The sequence below is a fragment of the Argentina silus genome (genome assembly GCF_951799395.1).
Source record: "Argentina silus genome assembly, chromosome: 5".
Classification (NCBI taxonomy): Eukaryota; Metazoa; Chordata; class Actinopteri; order Argentiniformes; family Argentinidae; genus Argentina; species Argentina silus.
In genome coordinates this window covers 12236664-12256030 of record NC_139659.1, presented here as the reverse complement: position 1 = coordinate 12256030, position 19367 = coordinate 12236664, and the positions used below count along the sequence as shown (strand labels likewise).

Here is a 19367-nt window from a genome sequence, read left to right as displayed (position 1 = left end):
TGTCACACTTAGCACCTGAGAAATAAACCAACAACATATCACAACATATCACACCATATCACACTATATCACACCATATCACACCATATCGCACCCAGAAGAGCCCAAACGAAGTGTCCATAGCGCTCTACAGGTCAGCACTTTACAACTCTCAACACACTCTCTGAATTGAATTGAATTGAATTGAATTGAATTGAATTGAATTGAATTGAATTGAATTGAATTGAATTGAATTGAATTGAATTAAAATGGCTTTATTGGCCTCTCTCTCTCTCTCTCTCAGACCTATTGCGGGACAAGGGTGGACTGAGAAGGTGATGTCATCAACTGCAAAGTGGGTGCCTTCGCCGTCCGCTCCCCGTACCTCAAACTCCAGCTGAAACACAAACCATCTTCATCATCATCATCGTTCATGACATCAGCCATAACATCTACGTGTATGGTGACTCCATGAGTCTTTGAGACCAAGTGTGCAACAACATGATGACTTGGCAGACTTCACAGACCCTCACTGATCACATGACTTCATGACCTCATGTACCTGCCAGTCTGTGGTGGTGCTGCTGATGTTGCCGTTGCCATGGCGCCAGACCTCTCCTTGACCCAGACTGTTGGAGAAGACCTTCACCCTCTCTCCCTTCACTGGCTTCATGTACACAGTCAGGGAACCTACAACAGAACACAACACACACTCAAACATTTCTGAACATGTGTGTGCTTGCGTGAAGTTCGTTGCGTAAAGTATGTTGTACAGTATGTTCAGGTTGAAGCTTGCATTGTAAGTGAGAATGGTGGAAATTCTCCCTCCACCAGCCTCCCCTGGTATGTACTGAAATGAGGTGAAGTGGGTGTGGTCGAGGGGGGGTCTCACCAGGATTCTTTCCCCCCATGTGGTACCAGAAGTGCACACACTCTATCCGAGTGATGCCTTGGCGTACGGGGGAGGTGAGGATCGCCACGCTGCCCTGAGGGAGGACCTCCACATCACTGTCTGCCATCATGTAGTAGCCTGAGGAGCAGCCATATGAACACATCAACTCAATGCAATATATTGAGGGGTCACCGGGTGGGGTCTTTGCACTCAGTAACGCGCGCTCACTCACACTCACACTCACTTTCTCCCTCCCTCTCTCCCTCCCTCTCTCTTTCTCTCTCTCTCTCTCTCTCTCTCTCTCACCCATCTCTGTCTCCAGTGTGTGGTCTGTTCTGGGGCCAGACTTGCTAAGGTGGCCATTGCTGTGGAGCCAGCGGGTGGTGCCAGAGGTGGTGTAGCCGCAGAGCTGGCCCTCGAAGGAGCACTTGGTGGGCACAGTGCACGGGCGCTCCACAAACGCCACGTCGTCAATTGCCACCCGCCCGTCAAAGCCAGAACGCACCGCCTCGAACATCAGCTGTGTGTGTGTGTGTGTGTGTGTGTGTGCAGGGGAGAGAAGAGGAACAAGGGAAACCCATGGGAGGGAAGAAGAAGAACATAGTCATATCTTTGTCAACGTGAACAGACATATCCAGTCTTTGTCATTATGAATGCTTAATACTTGTCAACGGTTATTTGCTGTTTATTCGTTTGTCAATATTGAAGCCCCTCATACCTGGAAGGAAATGTGTTGCTGGGACACTGGGCAGTGGCCCTCATGCCACATATTACCATGGGCACCACTGCGGGTCCACAGCTGGCTCTCAATGCCATTGGCATCACGCAGCTTAACGCTGAGGGCCCCTGAGAGAGGAAGGGAGGGGGGTGGTGGGGGGGGGGGGGGTAGGGAGGTTTAGAGAGGGTGATGTTCCAAAGAGATGAGGTGATGGACAGGTAAGGGAGACAGGGAAGGGGGGATTGCAGAATGAGAGACATGGTGTTCAGTGGCGGTGGTCCAGACTCTCCTCTCACCTGTCTCGGGCCCGTAGAGTTTATAGTTGAAAGACAGGCAGTGCTGTTCAGCGGTGCCTGGGTGACGGAAGGACAACAGACGACCAGACAGACCTCTCAACTCTGGGCTCCACACATCTACCACAAGGCTTCTACCTGGAGAGAGAGAGAGAGAGAGAGAGAGGGAGAGAGGGAGAGAGAGAGAGATAGGGAAGGAGGGAGGGAGGGAGGGAGGGAGGGAGGGAGAACGAGAGAGAGAGGGAGAGAGAGATATAGAGAGAGGGTAAGAGAGAGAGAAAGAGAGAATGAATGGACGTCAAGGATGTAATTAAGGGGCTACAGTCATGGTCTAGCCACCATAGGTCTAAATGTGTCATGTGCTAATTCACAGGCGAAAGGTTGTGTTCTCGTACCGATTCCAATAGTGTGGTCCATCCCTGAGAGCTCAGTCCAGTCAAAGTTGTCCATTTGATCCTGGTACCAACCACACAGCCCTTCCTCAAAGTTACAGGACAACTCTGTCAAGAATATATACAGTACAGAATGTATTATTTGACTGAATCTTGATTGTGAATAATTTATGATTTATGTAATGAAAAAACAAAACAATACTTGTTCAAACAGAAACATCACATAATGTTGAAATATACATCTATAGGAGTCTGATTCTTACATGTTGGGGCTTGTAAAAAAAAAAAGTACTTGTTCAAACAGAAACATCACATCATGTGGAATTATACATCTAAAGGAGTGAATCTTGGTGTGCGGCTTGTGATTGTGAATACAGAAAATAATGTAATAATAAAATAAAAAATACTTGTTCAAACAGAAACATCACAAAATGTTGAAATATCCATCGAAAGGAGTCTGATTCTTACGTGTTGGGGAGGCAGGGACATACTGAGGGTGACAACCGAGGAAGCGGACATCCTTCACTTTTATTTTGGCGCAAGGGCAGAGCTTTCTAGCACGCGCCCCAAATTCCAGCTAGTAGAGAGAGAAAGAGTGAGAGATCGAGAAATGAATAATAACGGAGAGAAAGAGCTAAGATACAGGCCATCCGATGAACATGGCACAGCATCAGAAAATCCGTTTTAAAGGACTATTGGTTCAGAACCTGTAGTCCCAGTGGCTGTTTTTCTTTTGAAGTTGTCCATATAGTACCTGAAAGCGTTGTTCCCTGACTCCAATGTACACCTCTGCCTGCTGCCACGCCCCCTCTGCTGCTCCTGTCTTCCCACTGAACTCCCACAACCTAGGCTGGATCCCTAACAAGCTGTCAATCACTCTGACCGACAGCTCACCTGAGGGAGAGAAGGGGAGGAAGAGAGAGAGAAAGAGAGAGGTCAGGAGAAGAGAAGGTAGTTGTTCATAAATGGGACTGATGAAAAGTGGTGTGATGGAGTGAGACCAAAGAAAGGACAGAAAGAAAGAGATGATGGTGAATGTGATAGTTAGTCTAGAACGTGAGAGAGGCGGCTTGCGGGTACCGATGTGAGCAGGTCTCCCTGTCAGGGAGTAGCTGAAGTTGAGGGTGCAGGCTGGCCCTGAGGGCCCCAGGAGTGGGGTGCTTGTCTGGGCCTCAGTCAGCTGCTGGCCTGGGGCTTTGGTTACCAACAGGTACTCTTCTGTTGAGAGAGAAAGAGAGTGTGAGAGAGAGAGAGAGAGACTGTCGAGACTGTACACACACACACCCCATACTCACTCACACACACACACACACACACACACACGTCACGCCTGAGGTTGCTGTCTGGTGACTCTGACGCCCTCCTCTGGCGATACGGGGCCAGTGGCCTCCCAATCTACCAGTATTGGTTTCACCTGTGTGTTCTGTCGCCTGTTTGTTATTTATAGCCTGTGTGTTTCCCCATGTCCTTGTCAGAGATTCTTCCTGTCTGTCTGTAAGTACCCTGTCTGCCCGTCTGTTCCAGTTATTCCACTTATTAAGTGTGTACCTTGGTTTATGGAGCTTGTTTTCTCCACCCTTGTTTGACCCTTTGGTCCCAGTGTTTGTTTGTATGCCGTTCCCCAGTTTTATGATTAAAACCCCCATTGAAATATACTTTACCCTGTCGTCTGAGTATCTCTCTGCACTTGGGTCCACCGCACTACCAACCACTAACACACACACACACACACCAATGTGTTTATCTTACCTTCAGTAGTGCCATTGTGTATCTCATTCAGCACCCAGCCCTGACTACCAATGCTGTTATCTGTCCATCCAGAGCTTCCATCCTCATAGGAGAAGTCACCTACAAAAACACACACAAACAAACATATATACATACATGTGGATTCACACCCAAAAAACACGTGACAAATGCTAAACACAAACATGTGAATAAGACCGTAAATAAAGAAATGATCACCACACAAGTGACGAACGACAGCGTCTGGGACGGAATAAATGAGTCGGATATCCAATACAGGCAGAACTTAAGCTATACAAGGCTGAGACATTCGAACATAGTGCACGCATACGGCATCCTTCACAGCTCTTATCACCACCATGCGGTGGCTTTGGGCAGCATTTCACACCGAGAGTCTGCTGTAGTGGCGGAACTGAGGCGTACCCCGCTGAAATGCCGGTGTGCACGTATTAAACCCCTGCCAACCGTAAGCACAGACTCACCACACGTGTCCTCATCCCCCGCGTCCTTACAGTCGACTTGAAAGTCACACATCTTGTTGGGTTCAGTGCAAGGGTGCCCAGGACTACTGGGTATCTCTGCAAACGAATAATTTCCTGCAAGAGCAGAGAAAGAGAGATGGGGGGGGTTCAGAAAAGGCCTGTATCATGTCTATGCTCTACTAACAGAGGACCTCTTACTGGGTATTCTTCACTACAAAGGGACAGAGCTCACCTGTAGAAATGCGACATCCAGGAGACATGGTAATACTGTCTATAGCAATCCCTCCGTATTCCCGCTCCCTGATCGCAGCCACCAGGACAATCTGAGACGGATGGATAGAATAGGATGGAGAGGCGGAGAAATAGAGAGAGAGATAAAGAAGGTGGTGTGGAGGAATGGGGGGGGGGGGGGGGGGTCAGGAAAAAGGGCATACGATAGATAGTGAATATATGAGAGACGGACTGAGGGGGAAAAACACAGGAGCTCACTTATGTAAATGAAATGAACTATGTCCTTGTGTACACAATAAAACACACTTTGGGAACAGCATTAAGAATGTAAACTCAAATGAATTGTAGAATGAAATGTCCTACAGTAGCATGGTCTAAACTGCATGGGTCTGGCCGGCCCTCTCTGCTCCACGCACCTGGAAGGTGGTGTTGGTGATGACCTCCACCTCAGCCTTGACCCAGAGGTCCCCCAGGGCACCCCCCCTCTCCCACACTGGGTAGATCTTCCTGTCCGCCACCAGCACAGACAGACCTCCAGACCTGGGCCCAAACTGGTGTGTGTACATCACCATCTACAGCACGGGGATAATAATGTTTGTATGTTAAAGATACACTGAAATCTAGTAGCCGGAGTGTGTGTGTGTGTGTGTGTGTGTGTGTGTGTGTGTGCGTGTGTGTGCATGTGCGTGTCTGTGTGTGTGTAAGCAAGACAGGAGTGTTTGAGCATACAGTACCGTGCAAGGGTGTGTACTATTGGTGGGTTCAAGGAGAGGGCTTTGAAAAGACGCCCAATCATCTTTCACCTCTTCTTCAGGCACAGTGACATACAGGAAGTGACCTTTGGGTAAATTAAAAATGTTTAAGAACTACGGTTGTTATCGTTATGCTACCACGGATAGATAGGACATTATAGAACAGATAGATAGGACATTATAGAACAGATAGATAGGACATTATAGAACAGATAGAGAGGACATTATAGAACAGATAGATAGGACATTATAGAACAGTGATGACGATTTCTCTACTGATATCGTACCTGATGCAGTGTTGGTGGAGTGGTCTCTTCCTGGTCCTTTGAGAGGCTCAGTCGAGGAGATGGCGTTTTGACTGGTCCTTTTCCATATCAGCGAGGATACAGTCCTTAGGTCCCAATTACAAAGGTCCGTCTCAAAGTCACAGTGCCAGTACCCTTCTTCTTCTAGACAGCCACACACATGCAAGGAACATTCGGTAACAAATTCACAACACAATCCTCTATATTTGTGATCAATATTGCAACAGTCAACCTCCACGATCAATTGTTCCCATCCACCATTTCAACATTTATAATCATTGATCCCATTGTGGCAGAACAGCGGGTGTCCAGTCAGGTAGAAAAAGTGTGTCTCACTGCAGTTGGCTTCGTCAGTAGCATCACCACAGTCGTCAGTGCCGTCACAGACCTGCTGCTGCTCCACACAGCCCTCCCGCGTACACTCCAGTAACCCATCGGCACAGCCCTCCCCTGGGACTGGCACTGACGGGCAAGGGGGGGGGGGGGGGAGTGGTGGAGAGGGGCAGAGGGTGTGAGAGGGGTAGAGAGGGTGAGAGGGTGAGAGAGGGTGAGGAAGATCACGCCTTGTTCTCTCTGCGGCTAAGAAAAACTGTTTTTATTCACTTATTATCTTTATTACTGTACATTCTGTAGTTGTTGTTGTGGATGTTGAGAGCTGTTCTGCTGAAGGCTGTTCTGCTGAAGGTTCTGCTGTGTGTACATTCCTTGTATTGTGTACTTGTGTTCAAAGTAATGACAAATAAACGGAACTTGAACCTGAACCTCTTAAAGTCACAGGTGAGGAATAAATAACCTGATTTGGGAGGTATGGGTCAACCACCAAGGGAGGGAGCTAAAGAAAGGGAATCAGGAGACAGACTCACGAGGCAGGGCGCAGTCCAGGAATTCCAGATGGTCTATGGCGACGTCTCCACGGCTACCATGGGAGCTTTGGGAGTGGAGACGGATCTGGAAGGAGGCGGGAACGCGGCCCAGGAACACGGTGGCCTCCCTCCAGCCGCGCACGCTGGTGCCCTCGGGTCGCCACACCACGGCCTGATGGGAGCCCTCCTGCCATAGAGAGGCCCACAACGGGGTCTGCCCTAGCCCTATGTGACCTGCAGGGGGCAGTGGAGCCCCTGTTTACCCCCAGAGGCAGACTACCTCAAAACCAAATGAACCTATTTTGCAGATCTGCTATAACTGTTGTCTGTATGGGGAAGCTGGCAGGGGGCAGTGTGATAACAGGGTTATTATATCCATTACCTGAGTCCCAGAGGAAGTATCTTAGGTGCATTCTGCATGTAGGAGATGACTGCTTCATCAAAGGAGACTCCAGCACAGCAGTACTGGGAGACGCTGCTGTCACTGAGGTCACTCCCATAAACCAACCTGGAAACACATCCAGTACACACACATATGCAAAAATCTATGTTCATTCAAAAGTCTTTTTGATTTGTGTGTGTGTGTGTGTGTGTGTGTGAGTGTGTGTGTGTGTGTGATAGCAGGCGTACGGGTGATAGAGAGACCACAGACATGAGTGTACCTGCTGCCGTCCCAGTGGTGTAGTCTGAGGAGGGGCCGCTGTCAGGCAGTGTGTCCCCTCTCTGACGCCTCTCCCATTTGTAGCTCGGCGGGTCAGAAGACTGGTCCTTCCACCCACACATCTCTGCGTCCTCAAAGTCACACACAAAGTCCTTTCCTCTGTAGCCTGTAGCGGCAAGGTGATGGCCACCCCAACAGACACAATTCACAGTCAGTCAGATAATATTACCAATAACACAAACGCTCGTATTTTAATGTATGTCGTAAGAATTCACTTTTTCACTTTTCAAGACAGACATACATTCACAGGACCAGTTCCTGTGATTCAGATTCCTTCAACGTGCTCCAAGGGCCTGAGTCAGTGAGCTGTATATCTAGGTTCTCAGATATCGGTTATCCTTGACCTTGAACTGTCTGACTGAGTTGGAAGCCATCTCAGCAGCATTCCATAATTAGTGTTGAGAGGGAAAGTGGGCAGTGTTCTTGGTTCTCTGGACTGTATAAAACTAAATGGTGACACTGGTCTTCCTGAGTCAGTGGGAGTCTTACCACAGCCATGTTCATCGCTGCAGTCGGTGCAGTCACACACAAAGTCACACTTCACCTCCGGAGCCTGGCATGCATGTCTTTGTGAGCCAGCCGCTAGGGAACAACACAGGCATCATTCAGCACCTCTGAAAAGCATCTGTGTGATTTTAGCAGCAAGTGACTAATTAAACTGCCCATAGTTTACAAATCAAGGCAATGAATTTAAATAGAATCCGATGAAGCCGACTTTGTGAGGCCAACTGCAGTCAATTATTAAATCCAACTTGTGTCGATCATCATCATCATCATCATCTAAAGGTAGTTCTGACTGACTCTCTCATTGGTCAAGATGTGCAGGAATTCCTGGCAGTGACTTGCCACATCTTATCAGTTCCCATCTTATCAGAGCCCATTACAATCAATGTTTTACGAGGCTGCTAATGCTAGCAGGTTCAAAGGCCATAGCAGTCAGTCGTCAGCTAACGCTGACAGAAATGTAATCTAGCCAAAGGTCTCTGACAGCAGGATGACAGAATACATGCCACCAGAGTACACACATACACACTGTTCATATAAGATCAGAATTTGTGATGGAAACACCTAGATGTTTCAAAGTCATGTGGATTAGGTTCAATTACCATGGTTTCCACAACACACTAAAGTCACAAACTGATGACTGTGTTAAGGACAGTACCTTGTCTGACACCGAGGGAAGTAGTAAAGTATGTTGCATAGCGTAACAAGACGTGCAGGTTTCTTACCCGAGTGGAGAGTCAGCAGTAGAACCAGGGCTAAAAGCCCCCAGCATAACCCTGTCCTCATGTCACTCTTCTCTCTCCCTGGAGCTGTGGAGAAGGTGTGAACACCACGAGCCACCTAGCGACTCTGACAGTGTACTCTCTCTCTCTCTGACCTCCTCTCCCTCTTGCAGAGAGACTCTGATGGCGTACATTCACTCACGTACACGCTCACTCTGACCCCCTCTCCTTCCTGCCCTGCTCAGAGATAACACCTGGACTTTACATCTACCTGCACACATCTGCATCAGCCTCCGGTCGTAAAAACACAGTTGTGTGATCTGACAGGCACTTTCGCCAACATAATGAAACATTGTGCACAGAGACAGTCCTACTCCCTCTTCATGTACAATAAGGTGACCTTGGGCGTTTAGAAAGGCGCTTATCAAATAAAATGCATCATTACTTTGAATGAATGCATTCACCTGCTACATCATGCTCCCAGGAGGAAGCAGTGACAGGATCATGTATTAGTATTTTGATGTACAGTGCTGTAGTATGGCCAGTAGAGAAACTCTGAAAGAAGAAAAGTGGAGAGAAGGGGGAGGGAGGGGGGGCACTGATCTGTAGGATGTATAGCCTGCCTTTGAGATTGTGACAGCCTTGTGTGAGACATCTCATTTGTCATAGAAGAAACACAAACAAGATGTATATTAGGTACCTAATTGAGTTTAGTGTGGCCTTGTGCCAGGATAACCGAGTTGACATGGTAAACTCACTGCTCAGGTTCAAATACCCCCACCCCTGCCATCGAGTTGCTAGCTTTTCGGTGGCGTAGCTGGTTGCCAATCGGGTATTGAGGAGACAACAGTCATTCGGCAGCTTGACATTGGTCCTACCAGCATCAGATCACTGGGTTTATCTGACCTTATCTTATACCCACATTGCATGCACACAATCATCAGCAGTTTAAAGATTAGTGGCTGCCAAAACAATACTAACTTCCTGTATTTAGATACACAAAGACATACGTGGAAAACTAATGACAGAGGCATTTTCTTTCTATTCTGTGCGAAAATGTATGGAGGTGCTATTATGAAAGATGGAGTGTTTTATTCCCTAAGCACCGCTGTTTATGATCATAGTTTTATGGCCCTGAATAACCGGAGGTGGAATTCCATACTCAGTACTTTTCAGTTGTTGCAAAATATACATTTCCTGATAAACATGATTACATATCAAAAGAGTATTTAGTTACCAACTAATCAATGTAAACATTTATTAGTTTTAGGATTAACAACATGAAAAATCCATTTCCTATAATTAAGATTTTTCATGTAGGTATATTGTTTCACTGAAACAAAAATAAACAAAAATAAACAAAAATTAAGCGCTTGTTCTGGCAATTAGTCGGCAACTCGGCACTGTGTCAGTCTTAGTCCCAGTTTCAGCTTGGTTCCATCAGCCTTCTCTTCCAGTCTTGCATCATCATCTACACGGAGTAGGCGAGGTTGTTTTGCCATCTTCTGTTGGCCCACGCTCAGTGTCACAGTGGGGGGATTAAACCAAGTCCAAACACTAGATGGGCTGGTCCGGTGTCCAGGCTGGTCCAGTCGCAGCGTTGGTCAGTATCCCTCGTTAGCCCAGGTCACCTCGTAATCAGGATAACGGACCTTGAGTTTCTCTGTCGCTACAGCGTGATTCGCTCTCCCGAAGCCCTGTTACGAATAATACGGGAATTGAGAGGTAAACATTGGGTTATAGGGAGATTTCATGCTCATGTAACATCGGAATATCAGGCTTCTGATCTAATAGGCTGCCATGAACTCTCAACATACAAGTGAATACGATCGGGTTGTTCCTGTCCTGCTAGAGGAGCAATTTCACTTCCCCTTCTCTTACCATGGAGTAGCCGTAGACATGGATTTTCTTTGCCTGCGTATCATGCTTGATCCTTCCTCCTCCGATACACTCGCAGTCCAGGTGTCCTCCTTTCTCAAGCACCTCAGACACCTTGTCAAAGATATCCGCTGCAGTGGCAAAAGTAGAAAAGCACAACGTAGCCTAAATCCTGCGGCAGAGTTTCACATAAGAGGCAGCTTGAGCTATAGATCCAAATATTCTGGGTCATGGTAAAAGCATCAATGTCCTCTTTTGTCAAAATATTCAAATTATATGTGGTTGCATTTTGTGAGTACAATAATCGAATCTACTGTCAGGCGGCTGTCACCCATGTAGTACGTGTGACTGTCACTCAATCACACTCTTGAGCGTCGTTTGAGTGGCAAAGGCCCCACCTAGAGGTTCGACAGAATCAGTGAGCTGTCAGTTGTTTTGCACAATGGATGCACTCATTCATTTTTGGGTCTTTCGCCCTTACCATGATATTCGGCCCAGGCAAATCCGCGAACGATATCCACTTCAGAGTCGTCGCCATCCTCTTTGCTATGTACTCGTATGAGAACATACTTGAACACACCAGTCGGGTCGATTTCTGCCTCGGGAATGTTGGCCATGAGGGCAGCTGCCTTCGTTTGTGTACACATTTTAGCCCTCTATAATCGACTCTATGCAACGTAGCTACTACCTAGTTTACTCACGAAGAGGCCGAAAGTACGGCTATTGGCTATAAAAGCTTAAATAGTTAAATACTCAATGCTACGTCTGGTATTTGGCGACAACACCAGATAAACCACTGTGCTTAGATATGGAAAAATATCTTCGCTTCTGACAGCGTCACTCACTTCCAGGTACGCAGAGGATGATGGTACTTGTAGTTTGAGTTGTAGATACAGTCTACTCTGACCAAAATTGTATTTGGCCAAATAAACCTACTGCAATGATTACTTATGTACAAAACATAATTTATTTTTTGTTATCAGAATACAAACAACATGTACAATACTCAAATCACATACAAATATTAAATGTTGTGTGAGAGTGATATAATGTAACATGTTTAATTGTACATATTGAATATCCCATGCCTACATCAAACCTAATCAAACTTTATAAACAGAGCATATTTCATACAGTACAATATTCTTTTCAGGAAAATAGATCAAAACAGAGTGGGGAATAAAAACATAGAACAAAGGAGGGTAATACAATGATTATAGCCATGGAAGGTCAGGCAGAAAAGCATCAAGTAGAGGACTGTAGAGGGCTGTAGTCTCCTTAATAATGCTCCTTAATAATGGAGCGAGATTTTTAAAAAATAAAATAAAAAAGAAATTAAATCAGATAAGCAACAACTGAAAGACAAAAAGACTCAAATTAAAAAAATTAAAAACATGTTAATGTGACGATGTACAGTTAGTGTTCTCAGCCGTCTCATCACTTGTGACTTGTGACCTCAGTGTAAAGGGGGGGGGGGGGGGGGGGGGGGGGGGGGTCCCTCCCAGCACAGGAGGCTGTAACGTTATAGAGAGTTTAGATATGAACATTTAGATATAAATGCAGTATATTATGTAAGTGGATCAGTGGTCAGGTCTGGTTTATACAGGATACAGTACATTTCTGTCTGCAATGTTCTGAATGTTTCATGTGCTGAAGACCGCCTACACGAGGTCAGAGTCTAACCGTCTTGTCCTTGTCGTGACTAGATGACATCGTCACTGCTGCTTCCTTTCTTCTTCTCTCTGCAGGCTAACTGTACAACGTTTACCAGGGCAGCGACGATGAGGAGGGCGAGGAGGAAGAGTAGGGCTCCCCAGGCTCCAGGTTTCAGGGCCTTCCTCAACCCCACACTTTCCTCAGGCAGCAGGCTGCTCAGACTGAGCATGTAGCCCAGGGCCCAGCCGACGGAGGTGTCCCCTGCCTGCATGACACCAGAAACACACCCCTCAGGCTAGGTATACAGCAGGGGAGGCCGCGGAGACGCATGGAATGGAATGAGGAATGCATTTCTGTAATTACAGAATTACGGAATGCATTCCTCAATGAGGAATGGTATTCCTTATTCCATTCCGTGCATTACAATGAACCTGTCCTCCAATTTCTACCTCCACCAGCCTCCACTGGTGTACAGTCATGACATTTGGATTATAGGCACATGTTAGGTGCAGCAGTTAAGGACTAAACATGCTTGTGTACTGTTCTTGCCTTTTTCTGGAAGGATATTTTGGGGAAAGAGAGCTTGTCAAAGCCATAGCCCCTCAGCATGAGAACGTTGACGAACACAGAGGTAGCACATTGGTCCTGTAGACGAGGCTCCTGGTCCGGGGCCATGACCAACATCTGAAACACGATCCCAGAGTATGGGTGACACACCAGTACAAAAAAACATACTATCTGAAGATATGTGTGCAAACATCGGAGACTCTCATTCTTTCGTTCTCACTCTCACTCTCTCACACCGACAGACAGACAGACAGACAGACAGACAGACAGACAGACAGACAGACAGACAGACAGACAGACAGACACACACACACACACACACACGTAAGTAAAAGCTGTGGACCTCCTGGAAGCTCATGTTGCAAACAGCTTGGGTTGCCTCTTCCAGTTGAGCAGGGCTGGCAACTGTAATGCCAGTTATAAGCTGCAGGAACGAGTGGATGTGAAAGAAGGCAGAGAAAGCCTGTGATGCAGAGATAAAATGACAAAGAAAGCGTTTTAGCACATACATTATGCAGTATAACAGGGAGAAACACAGACCGCGGGGTGGTGATCCCATAGCAGCCACATTCATGTTCATCAATTTACGGTGCTCATTTATTTTTAAAAAGCTGAATGTTTTGACCGTAACCGCCTTTATCAAAAACTCTCTCCTCACGCCACTCTCACCATGAAGTCACCGCTGACGTTGGGCTGGAAGACTCTGTCAAAGGAGCACTGGGAGAAGGGGCATCTGAGGAAGGAGAAGATCTGAGACACGTTGCCCAGGCACTGTTCATAGTGGCCCGTGCCTTGTAGAGTCAGGGCAGCCAGGGGGTCGTAGGAGCTGGGCCTCTGGTCTGCCGTGCAGGAGGAGTCAAACACTTTCTCCTGCTTCATGGTTACACTGTAACCTGCAGGGAAGCAGGGGTGGGACACTGTCCCTGTTTGACCCTGAGACTGACAGAGAGAGACAGGGGGGAGGGGGGGTGTGTGTGTGTGATTACAGTAACTTGAAACATTCCTTTAACAAGTTGAGAGCAAGCTATAAGCATGCACTGAGTACCACAGCACTGAGTGTCAGGTTCTATTGTTGGATGTGCACTTTTCTGGTCCATTGTAGGTCTGTGATAGATATCAAACATCAAAAACAATTGGGATGTACGTTAGATATCTGTGGATGGGTTTATGATTAGCATGATGTAGTATGAAAAGAAGTTTCTGGATTTCTGTGGTGATGTGCTAATGTAGATTGTAATTGTATTTCTTAGCCCATGGTTGTTTTGAGATGTTGCTATGATCAGAGAGATGGCGGAGCTTCAGCACCTGATTGATTGATTGATCGATTACCTTCACTAGGTGGGCCAGCAGCCGTTTCAGGACCTGGTCTCGGCCGTAACACAGGAAGCTGTGTGTGTAGAGGGAGTACTCCTGGCCGTACAGAAGCAGCTTCATCCTGTCCTTCTTATCCTCCACTTCTTCCTCCGTCACAAACGTGATCTGGGTGGACGCCCCGCCGAAATCCAACGCCCCCACCGTCGCCCTGCCCGGACTCAGCCAGCGCCCCACATAGCCGTACTACAGGGGACAGGCAGGGACAAACAGAGCGACAGGAGGGTTTGAGGATGGTTTGATAGATGCAGGTTTGATTAATGCATCATTTAAATTCTCTGTTCTCTATAATGGCCACTAGAGGTCCTCAGTTATGCATATTATCAACCAGTTGATGATTCCCAGCTCAAGTATCAGCCTCATTGGAAATGAATAAGTCATGTGTCAGTGTCAATGTGTTGTTACTGACAAGGATACTAAAAACTCACATTAAAAACACAAAGTGAACTACAAAGGACAGCCAATTAAAGTCTGCTCAAAGGCCAGTGATTTGACAAAGAACTGTTGTTCATGGTACCTTGATGAAGTTCTCCAAGAGATAGTTGACAGTGACCCAGCCGTACGCGCCCTCCTCCTGACCACTCAAGATGGCCGCCCCTTGGTAGTTAAAAGGATAGGACTGGATTTTATGACCCACTTCCTGTAAGACCTGGGCTGATTGGTCAGGACTAGAGATGCTGGTGGAGAAAGAGAGGGAATTTGCTGTGTCAGAGACACTGAAGGATCACCAAGAGTGCATCGAAACGACAAAGCACTACTCTGGAAAACAGCAAAACATTCAACATCACCCATCAGATATGCAGAAACACAACATCTCACCCTGTCTGATCTGCTGTAACATGTTGAGAGACAGGAGGATGAGAAATGTGCATGTTCATGTTAGCAGGCAAGAGTGCTATGGGTAATTTTGTTTGTATAATTTTCGTCTTCTATTGTTAAGTGATGTATGTGTATGTTTCTTTGAATATGTTTGAGTACTTGTGCTTGTCACACAGGCATGGTAGTGTTTACTCAGAGCTTAGCACACGCACGCACGCACGCACGCACGCACGCACGCACGCACACGGTTCTCTTACTCACTTCAGAAGCCTCATGCCAGCGGTGGCCCCCAGGTAAACAGGTGTGAGGTGATGTCTGTGCTTGGGGATGTCCCGCTTGGCCTGGTTCAGACATGCCTCCAGACTGTGCCCCGCCGCTCCCTGCTGCTTTGCGTAGCTGGAGATCCCTCCGCCTGCGGGAGATGATGCCATGTAAAATACAGTTAGACTCGTTCGGTGGAAGAAATGCGTCTTCGGCCTACTAGCTATGTTCCTGTTACTCTGTTTTCAGGGTTGGTATTCAACCCAAACTCCCAATTAATGGTGTGGCATTCATTTTGGAAAATGACATAGCAGGTGGAAGAGTGATGCCTGTGTTGGAAATCTTAAGACACGCCCGATTCCCACTCTTTGCCTGGCGAATTCGCTTGGCTTAGAGTGTTGGTGCTAGACAGTGTTTAGGTATAGGTTAGTCTTAGTTTAGAGACCTTATTTTGGGTTCTTTCTTTGGGCACAATCCCCCCCCCCCTTCTCTCCTTAGTCTTGGTACAATAAATCATCATTACCCTGTTCACCTGGTCACCTGGTCACCTGGTCACCTGGTCATTGTTTTTCACTGTTCTCACTCCCATGTAACTCTCTGCGTGTGTCCTATGTTTACGTGCCTCATCAGTCCCTTAGACCCGGGCCGGGCTGCATCACACAGTTGTTAACATGAGCTGATGGAACGCTGATGCTATTGGCTGTGTTCCAAAATGCGTTCTTGCACTCTATCTAGAGCGTATACCGTACTTGGTGTCGATAGAGTGCAAGAACACATTTTGGAACACAGTCGTTGTATATATTTAATGTTAATGAGAACAGCTGTGCCAGCACCTCTGATCCACTCCACTGCTCTAATTTGTACAAACATAGGAGTCGTTGCAGGCAGGACAGGACGAGTACACCTTGGAGCACTAGGAACAAATGAAAGACTTGCCGTTGCTAGGCAGCCATGTTTTTGGTTCTTTATCTCTGTGTGGGCGATATCCACACCCACACAGAGAACCGTTGTCACAAGCGGATAAGTTCCACATCAAAGCATTTGGGTGACATGTTTCTTACTGTTACTGTCTACCCACAAAATGATGTCTTTCTGCTTGCCAAGGGAAATACAGTTAGTATCTTACAGTAGTTCTCTTGATAGTTACTTAAGACCTTATGGGAACTAAGAGTAGTTTTTAGTATTTATTTATGTTTGAATTTTGGCACAACTGGTAATGATTGTATGTGAAATTGGAAAGTAATATAATGGTGCTTGTCTTCATGAATCTCAAAGAAACAAATTATTCATTATTACATTAATAACAGTGTCACCATATTCTTCTCTCTACAAAGTGAACACTAACATAAATTACAACACATGTGAGGTTTTTCAGGTTTGGCTCCTTTGGGGTATATGTAAATGTGTATTCCAGGGTAGAGAATGCTGCTTATAGGACCTTGTCTTACCTTTGACTTGGCATTCAGTGTGTTGAGTAACCACGCCTGTGCCGTTCTGTTTATCTGCTGGCCACTTGTAGATGTACACGGCCGTATGGGAGGATCCTGCGTCCAGGACTATCCCATACTGGGGAGGGGGGGGGGGGGGGGGGATTGACGCAAAGACAAATATCAAGGTCTACATACAGGCAAGTTGGAATAATTGGAACCTTCTTGAGGAAGTTTGAAAGGATGAAGGAATTCAGGAGAGAGAAATTTAATTCGCCTGGTCTGTAATCAAACTAAACTGGCCACTGCCCCTGAACCCTAACACAGGCCAGGGTCTGGACCCTACCCCTGGATCCTACCCCTTACCCTGGCCATAAGAATGGCCTAAAGCAAATGTACAATGATGAGATGATTGCTGCCTGCCAACTAGCCCAATGTGTATGCATGGGGCCTTAAACAAGTTTCAACAGCAGTGCCAATTTTAACAACTATTCCTGTAAAACTTAATCCGTTGTAAATCCATCTTAATCTGGTTGTAGGTGAGGGTGTGGAGCCCAAGAGCAAGAGAGAGAACTACATGCAGTATGAAGTTCTTAAAAAGACTCCACTGAACTACCCCAGACTCATCTTACCTATCTACAGTGCCCTGCGTAAGTAATGGGACAGTGAAGCATTTGTTCTTCCTTTGGCTCTACACTCGAAATGTTTGGATTTGAAATCAAACAATTAATATGAGGTTAAAGTAGAGATGTTCAGCTTTTATTTGATGGTTTTTGTGTACATATTGGTTTCACCATTCAGAAATTACAACACTTTTATGCATAATCCCCCTGTTTCAGGGTATCAAAAAGTGATGGGGCAGATTCATCAAATGTCCAAATTAAGCACTCATATTTAGTATTTGGTTGACAGTCCTTGGCATGCAATAACTGCCTGAAATCTGACCTATTGACCCCACCAGATGCTGGGTGTCTTCTCTGGTGATGCTCTGCCAGGCCTGTACTGCATCTTCAGTTGTTGTTTGTTTTGAGGGATTTCGCCTAAAATCTTATCATCAAGAAATGAGATGCATGTTAAATTGGATTAAAATCTGAAGATTTACTTGGCCAGTGAAGAACTTCACACTTTTTGGCCCTCAAAAAGTCCCTAGTTGCTATGGCAGTATGTTTTGGGTCATTGCCTTACCTATGATGAAGCGCCAGCCAATGAATTTGGAGGCATACGCTTGTACTCAAGCAGACAAAATGTTTCTGTACACTTCAGAATACATTCGGCTGCTGCCGTCAGCAGTTACATCATCAATTAAGACAAGTTAGCCAGTTCTAGTGGTAGCTATACATGCCCAAACCATAGCACCCCCTCCACCATGTTTCACAGATTATGTGGTATGCTATAAATCTTGGACAGATTTTCTCTGAACTTTCCTCTTGCAATCATTCTGGTACAGGATAATATTCGTCTTTGAGTACTGAGAAAAGCGCTATACAAAATAAATGCATTATTATAATTATTATAAGACCTCTTCATCCCCGCTACCCCCCTGTACAAGTTTCTCAACTGTAAAGAAATTAAGACAAGTTAGCCAGTTCTAAAGCTCTCACACCTGATTTACCAGAAACACCTGTTACGCCAATTGTCCCATTTGGGTAGCCTGAAATAGGGGTACTATACATACAAAGTGTTAGTGTAATCTACTACTGTCTATCTATCTATCTATCCACCTGCAGAACCCATTGTTAGAATGATTACACAATTAATTTAAAAAAATAATATATATTGTATATCATAAGCATTCTGAAAACACATGTGGACAAATAACCTCTGCACCCATCTCACCACCATAGAGGAGCTATTCTGATGTTTAGCTATATTATTTATCAACCTTGTTCAAGTGTATGGAGACATTTAATTGCATTTCTGGGTCGAATCGCAGTTATAAAGTAATATAAACTGAATTATTACACGCTATACAATTCAACATGAAGTTGAATAAATTAACGTGAATCGTTGAGTGATTGTACAACATTCTTGGTTTCAGTGTTGATAGCAGCCTAATAATAAATGCAGATTTCTACTCTATGCGCTGCATTGGCGTCTCCCTGCTTGCACCATGTCGGGGGGCCGGGTAAAGCCTTCATCTTACATTTCACGACCCAGCATAAGAGCTGACAAACACAGTCCATAAATAGCCCAATCAATCTTACCATAAATTCCGGCGGTTCGTTCATGTCCTCAGTAGGAATAGTGAGAAGAAGAATCGACACTATTCCCAGGAGTAATAGTGAGACTGGAGCGATAATGTGACACCGTCGCTTGGCCATACTTTTGAAAATTGAGCGGTTTTCTTCCAGATGACAGCAGGAGTGCGTTAACTCGACTATCGTTTTGGCTTCATACACAACTCTTACCACCACGATCAACTACCTCTGCATGACTTTTTTAACGAATTACTAACTAACTAATTTAACGAATTACACTTAAACTTAGGCTAATCAAATGTAGCCAAAGGAAGAGTGAATTGCGGCGTTATTAAATCGCTTTTTAGAAATCATCAGATCCCACGCACGGCTCAATGTTGAGGAAATCAATCAGCACCGTTGAACTGAGAGGTTTTCCGTCACCTGATGTAGATCGAGCTCCGGATCGGCGACGGCTTCCCTCAGGAGAAACAAGTCACGCTGAACGAGAGTCACAAAGTCCGTTCACATCTCAGTATCTATTGCAAATCTTTACAAAACATATCCAGTAAGGCTGTAACAAATATGGTAAGGGAATTATTGCTGGGAAA

At 45.9% G+C, this 19367-nt stretch overlaps 3 protein-coding genes across 3 annotated transcripts in view; all 3 read right to left on the bottom strand.

The window, feature by feature from the left end:
- Positions 1-7940, bottom strand: part of mamdc4 (MAM domain containing 4) — a 10140-nt gene extending 2200 nt beyond the window's left edge. The window contains exons 1-22 of the mRNA XM_083670029.1: positions 7864-7940; positions 7316-7480; positions 7036-7161; positions 6654-6887; positions 6127-6252; positions 5773-5928; positions 5468-5571; positions 5150-5305; positions 4735-4825; positions 4503-4616; positions 4024-4122; positions 3355-3492; positions 3029-3168; positions 2743-2851; positions 2278-2382; positions 1886-2020; positions 1590-1717; positions 1178-1400; positions 872-1009; positions 542-669; positions 286-376; positions 1-15 (exon numbers count right to left, since the gene is read on the bottom strand). The exon at positions 1-15 is cut by the window's left edge and continues 135 nt beyond it. Coding sequence (XP_083526155.1) covers positions 1-15; positions 286-376; positions 542-669; positions 872-1009; positions 1178-1400; positions 1590-1717; positions 1886-2020; positions 2278-2382; positions 2743-2851; positions 3029-3168; positions 3355-3492; positions 4024-4122; positions 4503-4616; positions 4735-4825; positions 5150-5305; positions 5468-5571; positions 5773-5928; positions 6127-6252; positions 6654-6887; positions 7036-7161; positions 7316-7436 — 2677 coding nt within the window. The 5' untranslated portion in view covers positions 7437-7480; positions 7864-7940. The remainder of the gene's footprint in view (positions 16-285; positions 377-541; positions 670-871; positions 1010-1177; positions 1401-1589; positions 1718-1885; positions 2021-2277; positions 2383-2742; positions 2852-3028; positions 3169-3354; positions 3493-4023; positions 4123-4502; positions 4617-4734; positions 4826-5149; positions 5306-5467; positions 5572-5772; positions 5929-6126; positions 6253-6653; positions 6888-7035; positions 7162-7315; positions 7481-7863) is intronic.
- A 1497-nt stretch (positions 7941-9437) lies between these two features.
- Positions 9438-11310, bottom strand: phpt1 (phosphohistidine phosphatase 1). The gene is made up of 3 exons (XM_083669825.1): positions 10960-11310; positions 10482-10609; positions 9438-10297 (listed from the first exon to the last, which is right to left on the bottom strand). The coding sequence occupies exons 1-3, from the start codon at positions 11123-11125 to the stop codon at positions 10205-10207; spliced, it is 387 nt and encodes a 128-aa protein (XP_083525951.1). The 5' UTR covers positions 11126-11310; the 3' UTR covers positions 9438-10204.
- A 210-nt stretch (positions 11311-11520) lies between these two features.
- entpd2b (ectonucleoside triphosphate diphosphohydrolase 2b) lies at positions 11521-19148 on the bottom strand. The gene is made up of 9 exons (XM_083669799.1): positions 18784-19148; positions 16601-16718; positions 15153-15303; positions 14590-14749; positions 14031-14258; positions 13371-13640; positions 13045-13164; positions 12684-12818; positions 11521-12399 (listed from the first exon to the last, which is right to left on the bottom strand). The coding sequence occupies exons 1-9, from the start codon at positions 18898-18900 to the stop codon at positions 12181-12183; spliced, it is 1518 nt and encodes a 505-aa protein (XP_083525925.1). The 5' UTR covers positions 18901-19148; the 3' UTR covers positions 11521-12180.
- Positions 19149-19367: the final 219 nt, after the last annotated feature.

What these genes read in the sequence shown, in the direction of transcription:
- phpt1 (XM_083669825.1), bottom strand. Translation starts at nt 11,125, where the DNA reads ATGTGTACACAAACGAAGGCAGCTGCCCTCATGGCCAACATTCCCGAG. An exon ending in TGCCTGGGCCGAATATCATG is followed by an intron (nt 10,610 to 10,959) that starts GTAAGGGCGAAA and finishes TTGCCACTGCAG; the next exon opens with CGGATATCTTTGACAAGGTG. An exon ending in ATGTCTACGGCTACTCCATG is followed by an intron (nt 10,298 to 10,481) that starts GTAAGAGAAGGG and finishes TATTCGTAACAG; the next exon opens with GGCTTCGGGAGAGCGAATCA.
- entpd2b (XM_083669799.1), bottom strand. Translation starts at nt 18,900, where the DNA reads ATGGCCAAGCGACGGTGTCACATTATCGCTCCAGTCTCACTATTACTC. An exon ending in CACTGAATGCCAAGTCAAAG is followed by an intron (nt 15,304 to 16,600) that starts GTAAGACAAGGT and finishes CATCTCCCGCAG; the next exon opens with GCGGAGGGATCTCCAGCTAC. An exon ending in TGCTGGCCCACCTAGTGAAG is followed by an intron (nt 13,641 to 14,030) that starts GTAATCGATCAA and finishes TCTCTCTGTCAG; the next exon opens with TCTCAGGGTCAAACAGGGAC.